Source organism: Maniola jurtina, chromosome 13, assembly GCF_905333055.1.
Source record: "Maniola jurtina chromosome 13, ilManJurt1.1, whole genome shotgun sequence".
Taxonomy (NCBI): Eukaryota; Metazoa; Arthropoda; class Insecta; order Lepidoptera; family Nymphalidae; genus Maniola; species Maniola jurtina.
The window spans coordinates 1,874,727-1,891,504 of NC_060041.1; the positions used below are offsets into that span (position 1 = coordinate 1,874,727).

At 37.9% G+C, this 16,778-nt stretch overlaps 2 protein-coding genes across 4 annotated transcripts; one reads left to right on the forward strand and one right to left on the reverse strand.

Moving 5' to 3' along the window:
* Window positions 1–480: 480 nt before the first annotated feature.
* Window positions 481–12,511, reverse strand: LOC123871213 (merlin). Of its 2 annotated transcripts, none has more exons than XM_045914864.1 (13): window positions 12,156–12,511; window positions 8,596–8,725; window positions 7,900–8,105; window positions 7,409–7,533; window positions 6,158–6,260; window positions 5,140–5,346; window positions 4,493–4,597; window positions 3,757–3,888; window positions 2,092–2,238; window positions 1,664–1,852; window positions 1,417–1,595; window positions 854–1,065; window positions 481–606 (listed from the first exon to the last, which is right to left on the reverse strand). In XM_045914864.1, the coding sequence occupies exons 1-12, from the start codon at window positions 12,240–12,242 to the stop codon at window positions 855–857; spliced, it is 1,821 nt and encodes a 606-aa protein (XP_045770820.1). In that variant the 5' UTR covers window positions 12,243–12,511; the 3' UTR covers window positions 481–606; window position 854. The 2 variants fall into 2 exon arrangements, with proteins under 2 accessions (XP_045770820.1, XP_045770821.1); XM_045914865.1 differs by having other exon boundaries at window positions 509–606; window positions 848–1,065.
* Window positions 12,512–12,974: 463 nt separating this feature from the next.
* Window positions 12,975–15,563, forward strand: LOC123871214. 2 transcript variants are annotated; one of them, XM_045914867.1, is made up of 7 exons: window positions 12,975–13,224; window positions 13,310–13,442; window positions 13,563–13,736; window positions 13,817–13,856; window positions 13,964–14,074; window positions 14,178–14,288; window positions 15,004–15,563. In XM_045914867.1, exons 1-7 carry the CDS (start codon window positions 13,175–13,177, stop codon window positions 15,333–15,335), a joined length of 951 nt encoding a protein of 316 aa, XP_045770823.1. In that variant the 5' UTR covers window positions 12,975–13,174; the 3' UTR covers window positions 15,336–15,563. The 2 variants fall into 2 exon arrangements, with proteins under 2 accessions (XP_045770823.1, XP_045770822.1); XM_045914866.1 differs by having other exon boundaries at window positions 12,976–13,224; window positions 13,817–13,892; window positions 15,004–15,562.
* The last annotated feature ends 1,215 nt before the right edge of the window (window positions 15,564–16,778 follow it).

Here is a 16,778-nt window from a genome sequence, read left to right on the forward strand (position 1 = left end):
TTTTAGAGAGCCTAAGTCTAGCTGCAATTACTCTAATCTTCAAACGTCGGTCACTTAAAACCTCCTCTTCGATTACAGCAATAGTTTCAGGAGAGAGCACTTCCACCGGTCGACCGTCATGGCCGAAGTCTTCGACCGTTTCTCTCCCGAAGCGAAACTCTTTCACCCAGTTTTTTACTGTGTTATACGAGGGGAAAGACTCCTTGTACACATCATCTAATCGTTCTTTTATTTGGGCGGGAGATAAGTCTTCTTTAAACAGAAACTTGTGACGCTTCGATATTCGGTTTTCGACATTTCCAAAAAACACGCGAATCTTGATGTTCAAACCACTGCTGAGCTGAGACTACGCTTTTCATGTCGATGCATGTTAGTATATAAAGTAACACGATAAACGTACTGTCCGATGTAACATAACATGTATCGATATGTTGCTTAGAACTATATCAGGCCAATTCATTTTGGGACCGCCCACGTAGCTAGAAATATTTTGATTGAATATATCTCAATATATTTTGTAGGACTTTGTGATTGGCTGCTCAGTATTGCTATTAAATCATATACAATTTTGAAACTATCCAGTACTCCAAAGTAATCCAGTACTATCTGCAAGAAATAAATTTATTCAATTAAAAGCCAGCACTCACTTTTTAAAAACACTTTTATCTAACAATTTGTAATCTATACTTATAGTAATAAAAATAAAATAAAAAACACGGCTACTTTGTCAAGAAACGAATTAAAAAGTAAATTAGTTCCACTAGTTTTCCGCAATATGGCGAAGTTGTTCATTTTTCTAGTCATGCTATAAAGAAGTTTTCACTTTAATCTACTGTTTGTCACATACCTCGTCCTCACAGCTCCTCGTAGAAGGCGACCCTGGTCCGGGTGGAGCCTTGCTTCAGTTTCCGCAGCGTGCTGTACTTGTCGTCGCCCGCGCGCGCTTGTGCCTCGTGTAGCCGGTCGAGCGTGGCGCCGTTTTGCTCCACGCGTAGCACTGAGAACTCGCAGCGGAGTTCGTCTAACTGTTGTTGGAGATGTTTGGACTTGGCCAGGTACTCCACTCTGTGGGAGTTCAAGTAATGTTACATTACTATAGGATACCCGCAACTTCATCGTTATGTTATATTAAGTCAAATAATATTATGGCAGCTATAATGCATAAGTTTTGAGAAAGGACTCGTCATATTTGCTCTATATCGCAGGTGACATAAGACTTCGGCAGGGAGGGGTAACGCACGCACAACAGACGGAAACGTTTAAGTGCGTAAACCAGCCCAGAGAAAAGAAGATGTCTCAGGTTACGACCGGCAGTCTCGCCCAACTCGACTGGCAGAGGGCACGTCGACGGGAAAATATTAATATTGGAACCCCGTTGGAGCACAGCAATTAAAAAAAAAAAAAATGATATGGTACCTCTCCTTCTCAATCTCCAGCGAGAGCCTGTGCATGTGAGGGTCGGAGTCATCCGGCACGAGCTGGTAGGAATTCAGTTCTCCGTCACTGGTGCCGCCGCAGGTGGTACCCGCAGTCTCGCCCAACTCGGCCGGCAGAGAGCACGTCGATGGGAACAATGATATGGGCACCGGTGGGGGCTGGAACAAACTTACAATATTATGTACTATCGGGCAAGATCAGCAGACAGAATAACCAGTATACTCACGGGAGGTAGAGAACCGTTGGATGTCCTACTGAGGAAATTGAGTAGCTTCTCTTTGGCCTGCTTCTCTGCTACTCTCGCCGACACTAACTCCGCCTTCAGTCTCTCCGCTTCAGCCGCGCGCTTCTCTGACTCTTCTACTAGTCGCGCCGTTAGGAACTCTGCTTCTCTTGTTTTACGTTCTAAATGTACCTGAGGATTATTAAGAGCCTGTTATACAACCGCCAGATAAATATCAGATAAATTTGTAATTTTGACAGATTCTCAATCAAAAACTGTCATAACGTAAAAATTTGTTAAATCTAGTGAGCAAACTGGTTGCTTACGACGAGTCTAAAAACTGCTTTAGGTGACCAAAATCTCCTTTCATATTATTACGATTACTTTCGACATTAATTACTATTGTAATAAATATTTTTGCCTCCACTCACTTTTTCTTCTTCAGTCCTAATGGCGGAGAGCCGTAACCGCGCATTCTCTCTCTCCGCATCGGCGGCCTTCTGCGCCAACAAGGACGCTTCTTCCTCGGCCACTCTCCCTTTCTCCGCTAATAATTCCGCCGTTTCTTCCGAGCGACGCTGCAAAACGTAAATACGTAGAAACAGTGGCGGCGACGGACCTGCCCACACTGGAGGACGAGACGGCAGAGGTTTTTGAACTTATCAATTGAATTTAATATTTATCCAATCGAAATAAGGTTTATATTTCAATTCTCGGTGACTCACCTTGGGAGCATCGCTGCGCAATTTTTTCTGGGGCACCTAGCATTGTAATATACACTTTATTTTGACTAAATAAATATTAAATTCAATTGATAAATTTAAAATCCTCTACCGTTCCGTCTTCCAGTGTGTGCAGGCCCTTGGGAGGATGACAAGCAAGGCAACCTAATAATGGGGCGCCAGCCAGGTAACCTCCCAGTGTGCCTGGATGCTGCTGGTCCCTTTTGGATGCGTCCGAGGGGAAGAGCAGTGTTCGGGCCGGTGCGCCCCGGTAACATGGCTAATAAATTCTCTTCGGAGATATTGTTGGCTATGGCTAATGACCTGGCAGGGGGGAGGTTTCTCCGCGTGTCCCTCTGACTAGCAGAGGGCACAGTGGACGAAGCGTAGGACGGGACACGGGCGACGTGCGCGTCCCAGGGTCGGGGGACGCACTTCGTTGGTGCGTCCCGGAGGTGCGGTGGTGGGGACCGAGCAGGTCCCCAGTGGAGGGTCTGCCTCGGCAGACGTCGCTGGCTGGGTTGCGGTTGTTTGCTTCGGCCGTTCCCGTGACCCAGTCGCCAGGCGACGCGCAGTAGCGCCGCTGGGGTTTAGTGGGTATTCCGGTCGTCTCTCGGCCGGCGAGTCCCACATACCCTCCCTCCGGGAGGGATGCGTAAATGCATTCCCCAGCGTCAAAAAAAAAAAAAAAAAAAAAAAAAAGGCAACCTAATAATAATATATTAGTGCTCACATTGTTATTTCATCGAATTCTTAGGTTATTATTTAGATCGAGTATTAAGTGTTTATTTTAAATTTACTTTATTAATATTAAGTACCTAATAACTAAGCGTGCCTTAAAAACCATGGTCATGTTGTGCGACCATATAAGATTGCAATAAGGTCAAAATGTAGATATTTAAGAATTAGGTCAAAGTTATTATTGTAATCTGTTTTGGTCGTCAATAAATAAATAAATAAATAAATAAATAAAAACCACTCGGGGCCTCGCGCATTCACGCTACAACGCAAATAAAACTTTTATATGTTACGCCGATGTACCTGTGCAGAAAACTTATTTTTGAATGGCGTGACACTATCTCAGTTAATCATAACGCACACCCATCCACATTAGTTAGTTTTAGCATTAGTTGGTGCCGCGCCATGTTTTGTACGAGCAAATTTTACGAGCGAGATAGCACGAACCAGTGAAGAGAAAGAAGAATAAGGCCTGATTTTTTCATTGATGTGCATTAATTATGTTGCACAAACGAATTTTACCGATACGACTTATGAAATGTGGTATTACTGTACGTATTTTGAATAAATGATTTTGACTTTGACTTATGAAATGCTTTTCTTCACTCCTAAATCCACAGCAATATGTTTACTCACGAGCGCCTCGTTGGCCAGTCGTATCTCCTCCTGGTACTGCAGCAGTCTCTGCTCCATGGCAGCTCGTTCCCTCTCCGCGGCCTCTCGCAATTGTTTTTCGCGGGCTAGCTTGTTGCGTTCTATTTGACGACGCTGCAACAAAATTGATACTCTTTATATATTTATTCAGATCCAAGTTAGCCCTTAACTGCAATCTCCCTAGTTGTAAGTGATGATGCAGCCTAAGGTGGAAACGGGCTAACTATATCCCCGATTATATCCACTGATTTCTATGACATCAGTGGATATAATCGGGGGATATAATTTTTATCTGCCCATGCTAGCCGGGCTGGAAGAGGTATGGGCAGTTTTTATCAAACCCATATCCCTTTGGTTTCTACACGGCATTGTACTGGAGTGCTAAAATCGGTTGATCGTAGGGTGGGGTTGGATCGTAGGGGTAATCACTTAACATCAAGTAACCCGCCTGCTTCTGTTCTATGCTTCGTCATGGCGTGATTGAAGGACAAATTGACAAACAATCACACTTTCGCATTTATAATACTAGTAGGGAGAGATTGTTAGCTGATTCCCGTGACTCGTCCGTGTGGGTTTTTGTTTTCTATTTCCAACTCCAGGATTAAAGCTATCTTTGTCTCTTTCATGAAAATCGGTTTAGAGGATAGGTCGAGAAAAGGCAGAAAGACATACTTTTGCATTTATAATAGTAGTACGAATAGTTACGAGACCACAATACCTGTTTCTCTTCTTTCGCCTGCGCTTTCATTTGTTGAACCTCCATAGTATCTGGTTTCCGGCGCCGCATGTACAAGTCATGGTTACCGATACACAGATCCAATATCTGCAATAAGAAAAAATGTTCCAGGCTCCACGGACAAGTTTAAAAATTTTGCCGATTTATTGTGTACAGTCAGCCTCAGAATTCGAGTAGCAATTCCGCGAAACTATTACATCAAAAACATGTCGCACTTTTTCTATAGACACGCCCACATACGCCTAACGCATGTACATAATCGTGCCACGCGAATATGATCATCAAGGTGCTAAGCAACTTACGGCCTTTGACTGTACACGTCAGTAGGTCGATTATGGTAAACCTGCATTAATCATTATTACTATCGCAATTGTTGTGATTGGCTGAATTTATGGTATTCTTGTTGCAGCAATGCATTGTAACCAATAGTGAGCGAGTATCAGCCAGTCAGAGGTGATTCCGATCTTCACACTGTAGCTGTTATTTTATTTTATTTAGATACAAGTTCGCCTTGATCTTTCTCCGATAGTGTCGGATTGCCGACCCAACTTACTATGAGAGTGAGGGAATAGAGAGAGCATCAGTGACCTGTGCAGCACAGATCCTATATAAAGTTTTATAAATCTTACCAGTTTATTCATTCCCTTGGGAGAGAAGAATATGAAGTTAGTGACAGTCTTCTCCACAAACTTGATGACAAACTTTTTGTCGTCAAATGATATGTGCTTGATCTCCGACCACGGGAAGGTGGTTTTTGGCGTCAATTTGTTATCCTTTTCGTATATATTGAGGCCTAATGCTGTCACTCCTAGATATAGGTCTGTTTCTTTCTTATTCTGAAATATAAAATTTCACTTTTTAACCCCCGACCCAAAAAGAGGGGTGTTATAAGTTTGACGTGTGTATCTGTGTATCTGTCTGTGGCATCGTAGCTACTAAACTAATGAACCGATTTTAATTTAGTTTTTTTTTGTTTGAAGGGTGGCTTGATCGAGTGTTCTTAGCTATAATCCAAGAAAATCGGTTCAGCCGTTTGAAAGTTATCAGCTCTTTTCTAGTTACTGTAACCTTCACTTGTCGGGGGTGGTACAAATTTTTAATTTACACTTGTTAACTTTCATTTCTTCAGCCTATAATGAACTGGTGAGTAATAAAGATTTTAAAAATCCTTTGCGAACTTTAGCATTCAAACTATCGTGAGTGATTTTCAATATAAATATTGCTAATCCTGGCTGTACTCACGTAGTTAGTCGACGTAATCCCAACTAATTTCGAACCCATCTGGGGTCATTTTTCACAGGGACTCAGCTCACGACACACTGCGACCAACTAGTCGGGTCTACGTCGCCTAACCACGTCATTGCAGCCGGGATTAGGGATTATATTATAGGGATAGTATAATTCCTATCCCTATTCCTTCAGGGAATTCTTTGAATTTCCAGGCTTTAAAAATATATGTCCTTTTCAGGGACGCAAGCTATCTCTGCACAAAATTTTGTTAAAATTGGTTTAACAGATGGGCCCTAAAAGCTAGCTGACAGACAGACACACTTTCTAGACAAATTTCTAATTTAATTTACTCTAAAAAAATTGTGTTGAAATGATATAGTATGGTATAAATATAGAATGATACAGAAATGAGCTCACATTAATAGCGAAATAGTTGACACCATACATATCCAAATCCTGTGCTATTTTCAGATACTCCATCTCAGCCTCGTCTCGTGACATGCCTTTGTGGTCCGCATACCTGCTTGACAATATGACTATTTAAACCGTTTCTAGAGTAAGACAAAGTAGTTCCACTGATTCAGATGATTCAATAGTAAGATTCATTTTATTATGTGTTATGGATAAATGCAGATGAATGAAAATATGAATATTGAGACAATAATTAATAATAATTAAGATGTAGCTAGTCATAATTTAAAAATCCATAACGAACTGCACATAGGTGCAGCAAGTCAAAATAAAACACAGCAAAACAAAAATGGCGGAAAAAAAATGACAACGCCATTATAGTACCGACCTACAACAGTCTCCGACCGCCATGTTGGAGGAAAAAAGGAACGAACACATTATAAAAAAAAAAATATGAATATTGATGAAATTGAAAGCTATTTGCTAAGCATTTAAATATCGATTTCATTCATCAGATAGAAATCGACTAGTAGTACACTGCAGCTTGCTCCAGCAATGTGCGGGACTTCAATTACTTTTATACATGGCATAATGTTGCATATCAAATCTTTGAAAAGAACAACCGCCGAGTTTCTTGCTGGTTCATCTCGGTATGAAAGGCATCCCGAACCACTGGTAGTCATGTGCTTTTGAAAAGTCAACCATCATTTGACTTTTCTAGAGCACTTGTAATCTAATTGAATAAAAGAAAAAAAAAATTTTTTGTTAACTAGAGCCTGCACTATACTGTAGATTTATTTTACTTTTTAGGGTTCCGTACCTCAAAAGGAAAAACGGAACCCTTATAGGATCACTTTATTGTCTGTCTGTCTGTCTGTCTGTCGTATCTATCAAGAAACCTATAGGGTACTTCCCGTTGACCTAGAATCATGAAATTTGGCAGGTAGGTAGGTCTTATAGCACAAGTACAGGAATAAATCCGAAAACCGCAAATTTGTGGTTACATCATTTTAAAAAAACCCGAGTACGGAACCCTCAGTGCGCGAGTCTGACTCGCACTTGGCCGATTTTTGTATGTATTGTACCATACTAACATGACTTTCAAGCGCTTTAATAAGCGTAAACCAAAGTATAAATAAATATACAAGTGCAACACAACAATATCACACACGCAAGCCAACATACACATGCAAATAAACACGGGCACACACTTTTCCATCTGCACAGGCACTCATGTACACATACACTCACTCTTACCATATTTTGATTCTTTCTTCCCACATCTCGGGAGTCATCTGGTACTGGTCTATCACTCGCTGGGGCAGTAGGTCTTCGCTGGCTAGCATGCCAGGTTTATAGGCGCTTTCATCGTAATCGCCATACTGAAAATAAAAATAATTTTGAAGCAGTAGTATTGAAGTAAGAAAAGTAGTTAAAAATGCGCGCGCATGGTTATCTACCGGAGCTAAAGAGCGCGCGAGCGTGAATACTCGCATTGCTGCGAGTTAGAAAGGGAAATGCATCTAGTTAATTTAACGTAGCAAACAATATTTTTTTACATTTCACAAAGGGAGGGCTTAATTTTGTCATTCTGGTCAAAATTCCTGTGCACTGAGGTTGCGGTAGCACTCACTAGAGAAGACCTATGATGATTGCTCTTGCACTGACAAGGAAATTGTAGTAGTGCTCACTAGGTAAGACCTATGATCTTGGGCTTGAAAGGTTAAGTTTATAACATCACACCTCACCTTAGCCTGAACCGCATAGCTGGCCAGTAACACAGAGGCTTCAGGAGGGCAGTAGATGTCCATGCTGAGGATGGCTTGCTTGACCTGCAGGAACAGCAGATGCTGGGTCACTTCTTGGATCAGCTCTTCCGCCACATCTTCTGGGTACAGCTTGCACAACAGCATAAAAGGGGTCCCTGGCATTTGGGACACACACTGGTCTTGCACTGAAAAGATGATATAATTTAATTTCAAGATCTTCTGTCTGCCTTCTGGGCAGATGCTCTCCACCTTAGACCGCATCATCCCATCTTTGGTGTGATTGCAGTCAAGCGCAAGCCTATTATATAATTTAAAAAAATATTATCCAGTTTAAAAAAGTTATAAATGATAACTTCTACTTTGAATCTCACACTTCTATAACTTTTCAGAATTATGTGCATTTTAATTTTGAAGCAATTAAATATCACTTGCTATAGTGAAAAGGAAAACATTGCGAGGAAACCTGTAAGCCTGAGAATTCTTCATAACTTTCCCAAAAGTATGTGAAGTTTGTCAATCCACACTTGGCTAGAGTGGTAGACTATAGCCTAAAGCCTCCTCATTCGGAGAGGGGACCCATCTCAGTGGTGGGCTATGAATAATTTGTGACAATGAAGACATAGCTATAAACCAAATTATTTTAAGCAGAAAGAATAATTGTGTACAAGTTATTACCTCTTTTATCCAACTTCAGCCAGCTTATAAAATGTTTTGTGTCCTCAAATTGGAGTCCAAAAAACCATGTTTCCCTCAACCCTATGGTCCTACACACCAGGTCAAATAAATCCCTGCCAGTTGCTCTCCACTAAAAATAAATCAAATTTTTATTACCAGCACAACATTATTTTTATTTCAATAAATAATGTTCAAATAATAATTGTTCCAAATTCCATAAGGATTAGTTCCTTTTTAAAAAAAAAATTAAGTAGCTTTATGGTTCTAGTGTTCTTGCATTTTGAGCCTATATGCTCCTTATTTTAAAACAGTCCTAGAAGAGTTCAAGCCTTTATAGCACAACAATTCAAACTTCAAATCACACATGTTATGTTGTACCTAATTCTTACACAAGTGTAAATTAAAAATTTACAACACCCCCGACAAGTGAAGGTTACAGTAACTAGAAAAGAGCTGCTAACTTTCAAACGGCTGAACATGGGCTGAACTGATTTTCTAGGATTATAGCTATCCAAAGTATCTGAGTTTTCCAAAACATCGTTTTCAAATAAATAATTATGTATCTAGGCAACGTCCATCTCGACAGCTTGACATTTGTCAATTGACATAATATTATGAACCTAACGGTTAGTTAACCTTCTTTACTACAAGAAAACTAGAAAAGAGCTCATAACTTTTAAATGGCTGAACCAATTTTTTTGGTTTATAGCTAAGAACACTCTCGATCAAGCCACCTTTCAAACAAAAAAAACTAAATTAAAATCGGTTCATTCGTTTAGGCGCTACGATGCCACAGACAGATACACAGATACACAGACACACAGATACACACGTCAAACTTATAACACCCCTCTTTTTGGGTCGGGGGTTAATAAGATAAATGCTGAAGTTAGTAGCAAGAAGAAATATATAAGGCAGGATTAACTTTAAACCTGCCGTATATTTCCTTTTGGGGCATTTCACGTCAAGCGGACAGCCAAAAAAAAGTGAGGTCGTGGATTTTGTTTATACTCTGGTCAGTTATACTTCTAGTAGACGTGGATATATACACACAATGTTTTTTTCGTATGATGCTTTATTGCTGAGTTATGAGCTTTTAAAAATTTACTAAGAATGAAGTCCGTTATTTTTGGATGCTTATTATTTGTGACAATTCATTTGTAAAAAAAAGTAAAAAGCATTGTTTATTATAGTTAAAAAGTTGAAATTTTTATTTTTTTTATCGAATTCTAAATTTAAATTTTTTAACGTATAGTAAACCGGAAGTGAACATTTCAAATCGATATTTGAGTAACTTGGCCAGAATAAAAATATTTTTTTTTTACCGTGAATTAAAGCTTACATGTACTTATTTTTCACCAAAAAAAATTGTAACGTGGAGTCTAATAGTTTAGGACTTAGAGTGGTTTTATTAATTGAGATTGAAACAGTATTAATTAAAATGGAGTGTTTTATTTTGTAACTAGCTGATGCCCGCGACTTCGTCCGCGTGGATTTAGATTTTTAAAAATCCCGTGGGAACTCTGACTTGCCATGATAAAAAGTAGCCTATGTTACTCTGCGTCCTTTCAAGTATCTTTATGCTAAAAATCAAGTTGATTGGTTGCTTAGTCAGGGCGAACAAATCTTGTGGGAACTTTTGATTTCCCAGGACAAAAGTGGTCTATCCGTAATAGCCCATCCCCGGGATACAATGTGTTTCTCTACCACGTAAAAACATTTAAACGGATGATCCTTTAAAAATCCCGAGGGATCACCAGGATTTAGGAATGCAATTCCTTACAGCATCAGGGTTGAGGAATTGGGTCCTCGAGGTCAAAGCCAAAGTGTTTACCTGTTATAGATACCTTCCATATCAATTTATAACCGACAGTTTCCAAATCCCACCAGCTTTAGTGATCGGGTCCCCTGCAGCATCAGGATTGAGGAGTTGGGCTCCAAATTTTTTATGGAACAATGTCGCAAAGTTCCTTTATCGATTAAAAAAAATTACGCAAATCGGTTCAGAAATCTCGGAGATATCAATGTACATAGGTAGAAAAACACAACTCCTCCATTGTTGAAAGTCGTTTAAAAAGTAGCCTATGTTACTCCCTGGCCAATCCTCTACTTGTCTGTGAAAATCCCGTCAGAATGGGTTCAGCCGTTCCGAAGATTAGCCCGTTCAGACAGACAAAAATTTTAAAAACGTGTGATTCAGTTATGGTATCGTTTAAATAACCATATGAGCTTAATATGTGGTAGTTATTTCGAAATTACAGACAGACACTCCAATTTTATTTATTAGTATAGATTACATTTTATTTAAAAAATCTTTTATTTTTGTATATTTCATGTTAGAATGAATGAATAAATTATTCATAGCGTAGTATTTTAGCATGTTAGTGCATAAACCCGACTGCTTAGAAAGTGCTCATAGTTATATCTATGTATTCTATATGCTCTAAGTCCTAAACTATTAGACTCCACGTTACAATTTTTTTTGGTGAAAAATAAGTACATGTAAGCTTTAATTCACGGTAAAAAAAAAATATTTTTATTCTGGCCAAGTTACTCAAATATCGATTTGAAATGTTCACTTCCGGTTTACTATACGTTAAAAAATTTAAATTTAGAATTCGATAAAAAAAATAAAAATTTCAACTTTTTAACTATAATAAACAATGCTTTTTAATTTTTTTTACAAATGAATTGTTACAAATAATAAGCATCCAAAAATAACGGACTTCATTCTTAGTAAATTTTTAAAAGCTCATAACTCAGCAATAATGCATCATAGGAAAAAAACATTGTGTGTATATATCCACGTCTACTAGAAGTATAACTGACCAGAGTATAAACAAAATCCACGACCTCACTTTTTTTTGGCTGTCCGCTTGACGTGAAATGCCCCTTTTGTTGATACTTTTCTTGATCTCTATATTATGTAGATATATTTTTTTCAAAATAAATACACCAACTTCATTGCCATAATTGGAAGATTTGAGACAATCTATACTTTACTTTGTAATTATAAAAGCTTTAAATCCATGTAGACAAAATATTCAACATTATCTTTGGTACTGAGATAGCTGGCATCCTGGAGATGGAGGCTAATTTTTTGGAAGAAAATCAAAGCGTTCCTCCTAAATTTTGAAAAACTTATATCCACACAAGCATCATGTAGTGATTAAATTATATGGTACTCTTATGGCAAAATCTATAAAGTTTACCAGTATTAACTATTAATACTCTCTTCCATTTATGCCTCATTGGTAAACTAAATTGTACCCAATTGATGCTACAAACCAAGAGTGGAATTTAATTGGATTAATAGAATATGGAAACATACAACAGTACTTTTACAAAATACCTTGCAGTTAATTTTTATACATTCTGTCGTTAAATAGCACCATTAGGTGCTAAGTTATGTGAGAATTATCCCTGTATTGACCCTGGGGTCACGGGTGACTCACAACGGGGCCATTGTGTTAATATGTGTTAACATTCCAGCGAAATGAACGATAAAGTATAAACAAAACTACGAAAATACACCAACGTTACGTTACATAGTATTTTACCTCAAGGTTGAATTCCAATTCCGCGTCCAGAGTGCACACTTTAACTGGGAACGACTTGGCAGTCTTCTTTCTTCTAAACGGCGGCATTATCTCACATTTGTTTATCAAACAACACAAATCAACAACTCTTCCTCTAGGTTAGGAACTTATTGTAACATAGTTAATTAACATCGATAGCGAGTTTACGTAATGTGCACCCGATTGAGGAATGCGCGTAATTTCACATTGCGTATTATTTCCAGTGGTGATTATTTACAAACAAGGGGAACGTCAATGAAACGAGACTGAACTGAAATTAAATTGAATAAGGAAAAATATCGCGTATCGACAGTCGACACCTCAGTCCTCGGTTCCTATTTACATCGCTCTTTATTATTTATGGATTTGTTTTGTCATTGTCATTTTGTTGATTGACAACATGATTGACAGTTTGCCGCTATTTGCACCACAGATCGACAAAATACAGTTGTCACGGATAACATTGTAGACGTGTCAAACATTGTGAGAGGACCTTGGATGAAGGAGAGGACCAAAGACCTTACAGACCAAAGACCTAGGTCTTTACACTTACTGAGTTAGTAAGTGTAAAGACCTTACACTTACTAACTTAGTAAGTGTAAGGCCTTTTGAGAGGACTTCGTCTGTGGTGGCGTTTGCTGGCGCGCGTGCGGTGCCTTTTTGGAGTGTTTTTTGTTATGAAATGGCCGGTTTTTGTGTCTCATGGTGTTTTTTGGTGGTGAAACTGACTGGAAAGCGCTCTAAAGGGGCGCCGCGCCCATACGCGTGTACTCACCGTGTATAGCGTTTTTTATTTTTCATATGTTGGTATTACGTTGGCGTCGTGCTATAACCCAACCAAATTTAGAATGATATTTCTATGAAGTTGTCTTGTGGAAGTAGATGTCTATCAAAATTAAGGTGGTTATATCGTTTGTTTATGTTTATGCGGAAAGTAGGTATCTAGAAATCATTTTATTTTTGATTTGCTCGCTTTTTTAATATAACCTAGTGTTATAAAAATGAAGACAAGCCAGTCGCAATTTGATTTGATGGTGACATTTATGGAGCAGTAAGTGGAATTAAAGTTCTTGTTGGTGTTTAGTGTTTTTTACTTATTTGTGAGTGAACTTGTAAAGGAGTTGATTGCTTTTTAGGCATGGAGACCTTAGCAAACCATCTGCGAATGCAAGAGGTAGAATCTCCCGTTTAAGCAAGTGGGAAGAACTTGCTCACTTGCTAAACAGTGATGATAGTGGTGACACTAAAACTTCTGAGAAATGGAAGAAAGTTAGTAAAATGTTTTATATTTTATTCAAAACCTACTTTGTTTTAACACCTATTTTGTTTAAAACTAGGTTGTGGTTCACCAATATAATATAAAACGTTTGCTTCTTTGCATGATTTAAGGTATGGAGTGATTTTAAAAATAACACAAAAAAAAAGGCTGCTCGTCTGCATAGAGCAGCTAGTGGGACTGCTGCTACGTATTGCAAGCTGACAGATTTAGAGCAAAGAGTTCTAAATCTGACCGGTGTGCAAGTAGCAACGAGCTTGGCAGTGGGAGAGGCTGGTTTGTCACAGGTTTAAACTTCTTATATTACACTAACCGCTGGTATATTATTTTACTTTAAGTGTATTTCATAAATTGTATTCTCTTACAGGAGATTCCTAATGAGCCAGACTCTATGAATGTTGAGCAAGGTACTCCATCATTACTTACACAGCAATTCATAGAATGTAAGTTGTGGTTGTGGGATATCAGCATTTCATATATAAACAGTGTGGTCACAAAATATTTTTTATTACAGTTCCACTTACATCAGAGGTGGTAATAAAAACGATTGCCGAACCAGTGCCACCATCACAGACGAGGGCCATGTCCTCTCCGCCTCTTGGCTTTATAGAGGAAAAAGTTCAAAGTAAGACATAAGCTATATTTTTCTATATAAATAAGAGAAATGACTGACATAAACTAAGTATAAATCATAATAACAAAATAACGTAAGTACATATACATTTTAGGATCTCAACCTTGGAATGAGCTGGGGCCATCAGCTTCATATACTGCAGCGGTACCACCTCAAGCAAGGCCTGCAACTCCACTTTTTACATTTGTGGAGTCACAAGTAGAAGGTAAAATAGATTGGATTTTTAAGTATGCGTGACTATATCAATTTTTAGGGTTGTGCACTTCAAAAGGAAAAAGGAATCCTTATAGTATCTCTTTGTTGTCTGTCTGGCTGTCTGTCATGTCTGTTAAGAAACCTATATCCTCATCCTTATTATTATTATATTCTTTTTTGTCAGCCCTAGCACAGACTACGGTCTATTTGGGCCGCAAAATTTCAAACATCAGTCTCAGTTTTTATTATCTAGTGCTTTGGTCTTCAACAATTGGTGTAAAATGGTCTTTTTTAATTATGCCTTTAATTAAAAAATAAATAAATAAAATAAATATGGTACATCCCCTAAGACCTAGAATCATGAAATTTGGCAGGTAGGTAGGTCTATAGCACACATAAGAGGAAAAATCCGAATTCTGGTTACATCACAAAAAAAAATTTAATGTGGTCATGAACAAATAAATAATTAGTATTTTCAATTTTCCAAGTAAGATTACTATACCAAATAAGATATCATGTGAAAGGGCTTCATCTGTACATTCTAAAGCAGATTTTTATTTACATATTTTATTTTATTTATTTTTGTCTTTGATTTATCGTGCAAAATGTCGAAAAAATACGACTGTAGTACGGAACCCTCGGTTCGCGAGTCTAACTCGCACTTGGCCGGTTTTTTTAATAATATTATTACCTACTATCATAACTTTTATAACATATTTTTACAGATCCAGGCATGCGCTCTCCAACTAGGCCCTCTACTCATGTCCACGATGTTCGGCCAGGGCCTGCTCTATCTGGGCAAACTACACCTCCCCGAGGAATTCAAAGGAAAAAAGTGAGGCCAGCACACACAAAGCAGGCAGCCCAACAATTTCTCCAAGCTGAAAAGTTTTGGAGAAAATTTAAAATCAAACAACATAGGGACTACATGGACATGAGAAGAGAGCAAAATAGAATTAGGGAGATGGAAGTGCAGGCTCAGAGGGAGTGGCAGAAAGTAGGTTTAAGAGCTTTAGAAATATTAGATAAGTTAGCAAATAAGTTTTGTAAAGATTAATTTGGATTTGTTATTTAGTTAATAAGATTAGTTAGTTTGTTTGATTAGATTAGCATAGATAAAAAAAAATTATAAGGTTTACATGCTTTATTCACATGCTTATATACTCTTTGGCTTTATGTAGCATGCATTCACAGCGTATATAATTTTTCGGGTTCTGTACCTCAAAAGGAAAAAAGTAACCCTTATTGGATCACATCATTGTCTGTCTGTCTGTCAGCAAAACCTATAGGGTACTTCCCATTGACCTATAATCATGAAAGGCAGGTAATAATCAGTCTTATAGCAGAAGTAAAGGAAAAAATCCGAAAACCGTGAATTTGTGGTTACCTCACGAAAAAAATTAAAATATGTTCATGAACATTTAATTAGTATTTTTAATTTTCAAAGTAAAATACCTGTACGAAGTGGGTTATTATATCAAAGGGCTTGACCTGTATATGCTAGATTTTTATTTATTTTTATGCATAATAGTTTTTGATTTGAAGCAAAATGTCGGAAAAATACCCGTGTACGGAATCTTCGGTGCGCGGGTCTGACTCGCACGGTTTTTTTGCTTTTAAATTAACCAAAAATGTCATGCCACCCATGCTATATGAAAAAGTCTGCCTATATTTATTTATAGCTAATAGGTAGTTATAACTCCTGGTTTCTAATAATATGTATGATGTAAAATATAATAATAATTGAAGACTGATTATGTAATAAAATAATGGTTTTATCTTATTCGAATTAATTTTATTTATTGACATTATTTTAATAAAAATACTTAACAATAAAATTGTTTATATTAATATAATAAAATAAATAAGTAAATAAATGGTAGGTGGGTACCTACCATTTATTTACTTATTATGTGGGTACATACTCATAGGTAATGGTACTATACATAAAAAAGACTTGCCCTGACAGACTGGCTAAATATCTATCAACGCACAGCCCAAACCGCTGGGGTTAGAAACTAAGTATCGACTAATTTGTAGGTTATAGTCGATACTAGAGCTAATTTCTTAAACTGGATCCTTTCAAGTAAAGATTTTTATATAAACCTGTGAGGATGATACTGCCATTGGAACCCTCGTAGCTTTAGTTTTAAGTTACATAATTAATTATCACCCTTATATCGTACAAATTTAACAATTTCGACCATCAAAAAGACAACAATTGTACCAACTTTGAATAAATGAGTTTGACTTTGATTGTCGCAATTAAAATGCCATATCTTACGTTGTTGTATAAGTTAACAAATTGCGAAAAACCAAATTAAACTTGAATTTCGCGGGTAGACCCGTCCCTTGCCCCTTAAAGGGGTAGGTAGTTACGGTAGTAGGTATGGTGACGGATGATAGAAGGAAGTCGAAGAAGAAGACAATATGTTGTGCCGACCTCACGGGATAAGGTCAGGAAGAAATGTCGTTAGGTTATTAGCGGGTTAGTGCGATA

What these genes read in the sequence shown, in the direction of transcription:
- LOC123871213 (XM_045914864.1), bottom strand. Translation starts at nt 12,242, where the DNA reads ATGCCGCCGTTTAGAAGAAAGAAGACTGCCAAGTCGTTCCCAGTTAAA. An exon ending in GCTATGCGGTTCAGGCTAAG is followed by an intron (nt 7,534 to 7,899) that starts GTGAGGTGTGAT and finishes TTTTATTTTCAG; the next exon opens with TATGGCGATTACGATGAAAG. An exon ending in TCAACTATTTCGCTATTAAT is followed by an intron (nt 5,347 to 6,157) that starts GTGAGCTCATTT and finishes TTTATATTTCAG; the next exon opens with AATAAGAAAGAAACAGACCT.
- LOC123871214 (XM_045914866.1), top strand. Translation starts at nt 13,175, where the DNA reads ATGAAGACAAGCCAGTCGCAATTTGATTTGATGGTGACATTTATGGAG. An exon ending in TATAGAGGAAAAAGTTCAAA is followed by an intron (nt 14,075 to 14,177) that starts GTAAGACATAAG and finishes TATACATTTTAG; the next exon opens with GATCTCAACCTTGGAATGAG. An exon ending in TGTGGAGTCACAAGTAGAAG is followed by an intron (nt 14,289 to 15,003) that starts GTAAAATAGATT and finishes ATATTTTTACAG; the next exon opens with ATCCAGGCATGCGCTCTCCA.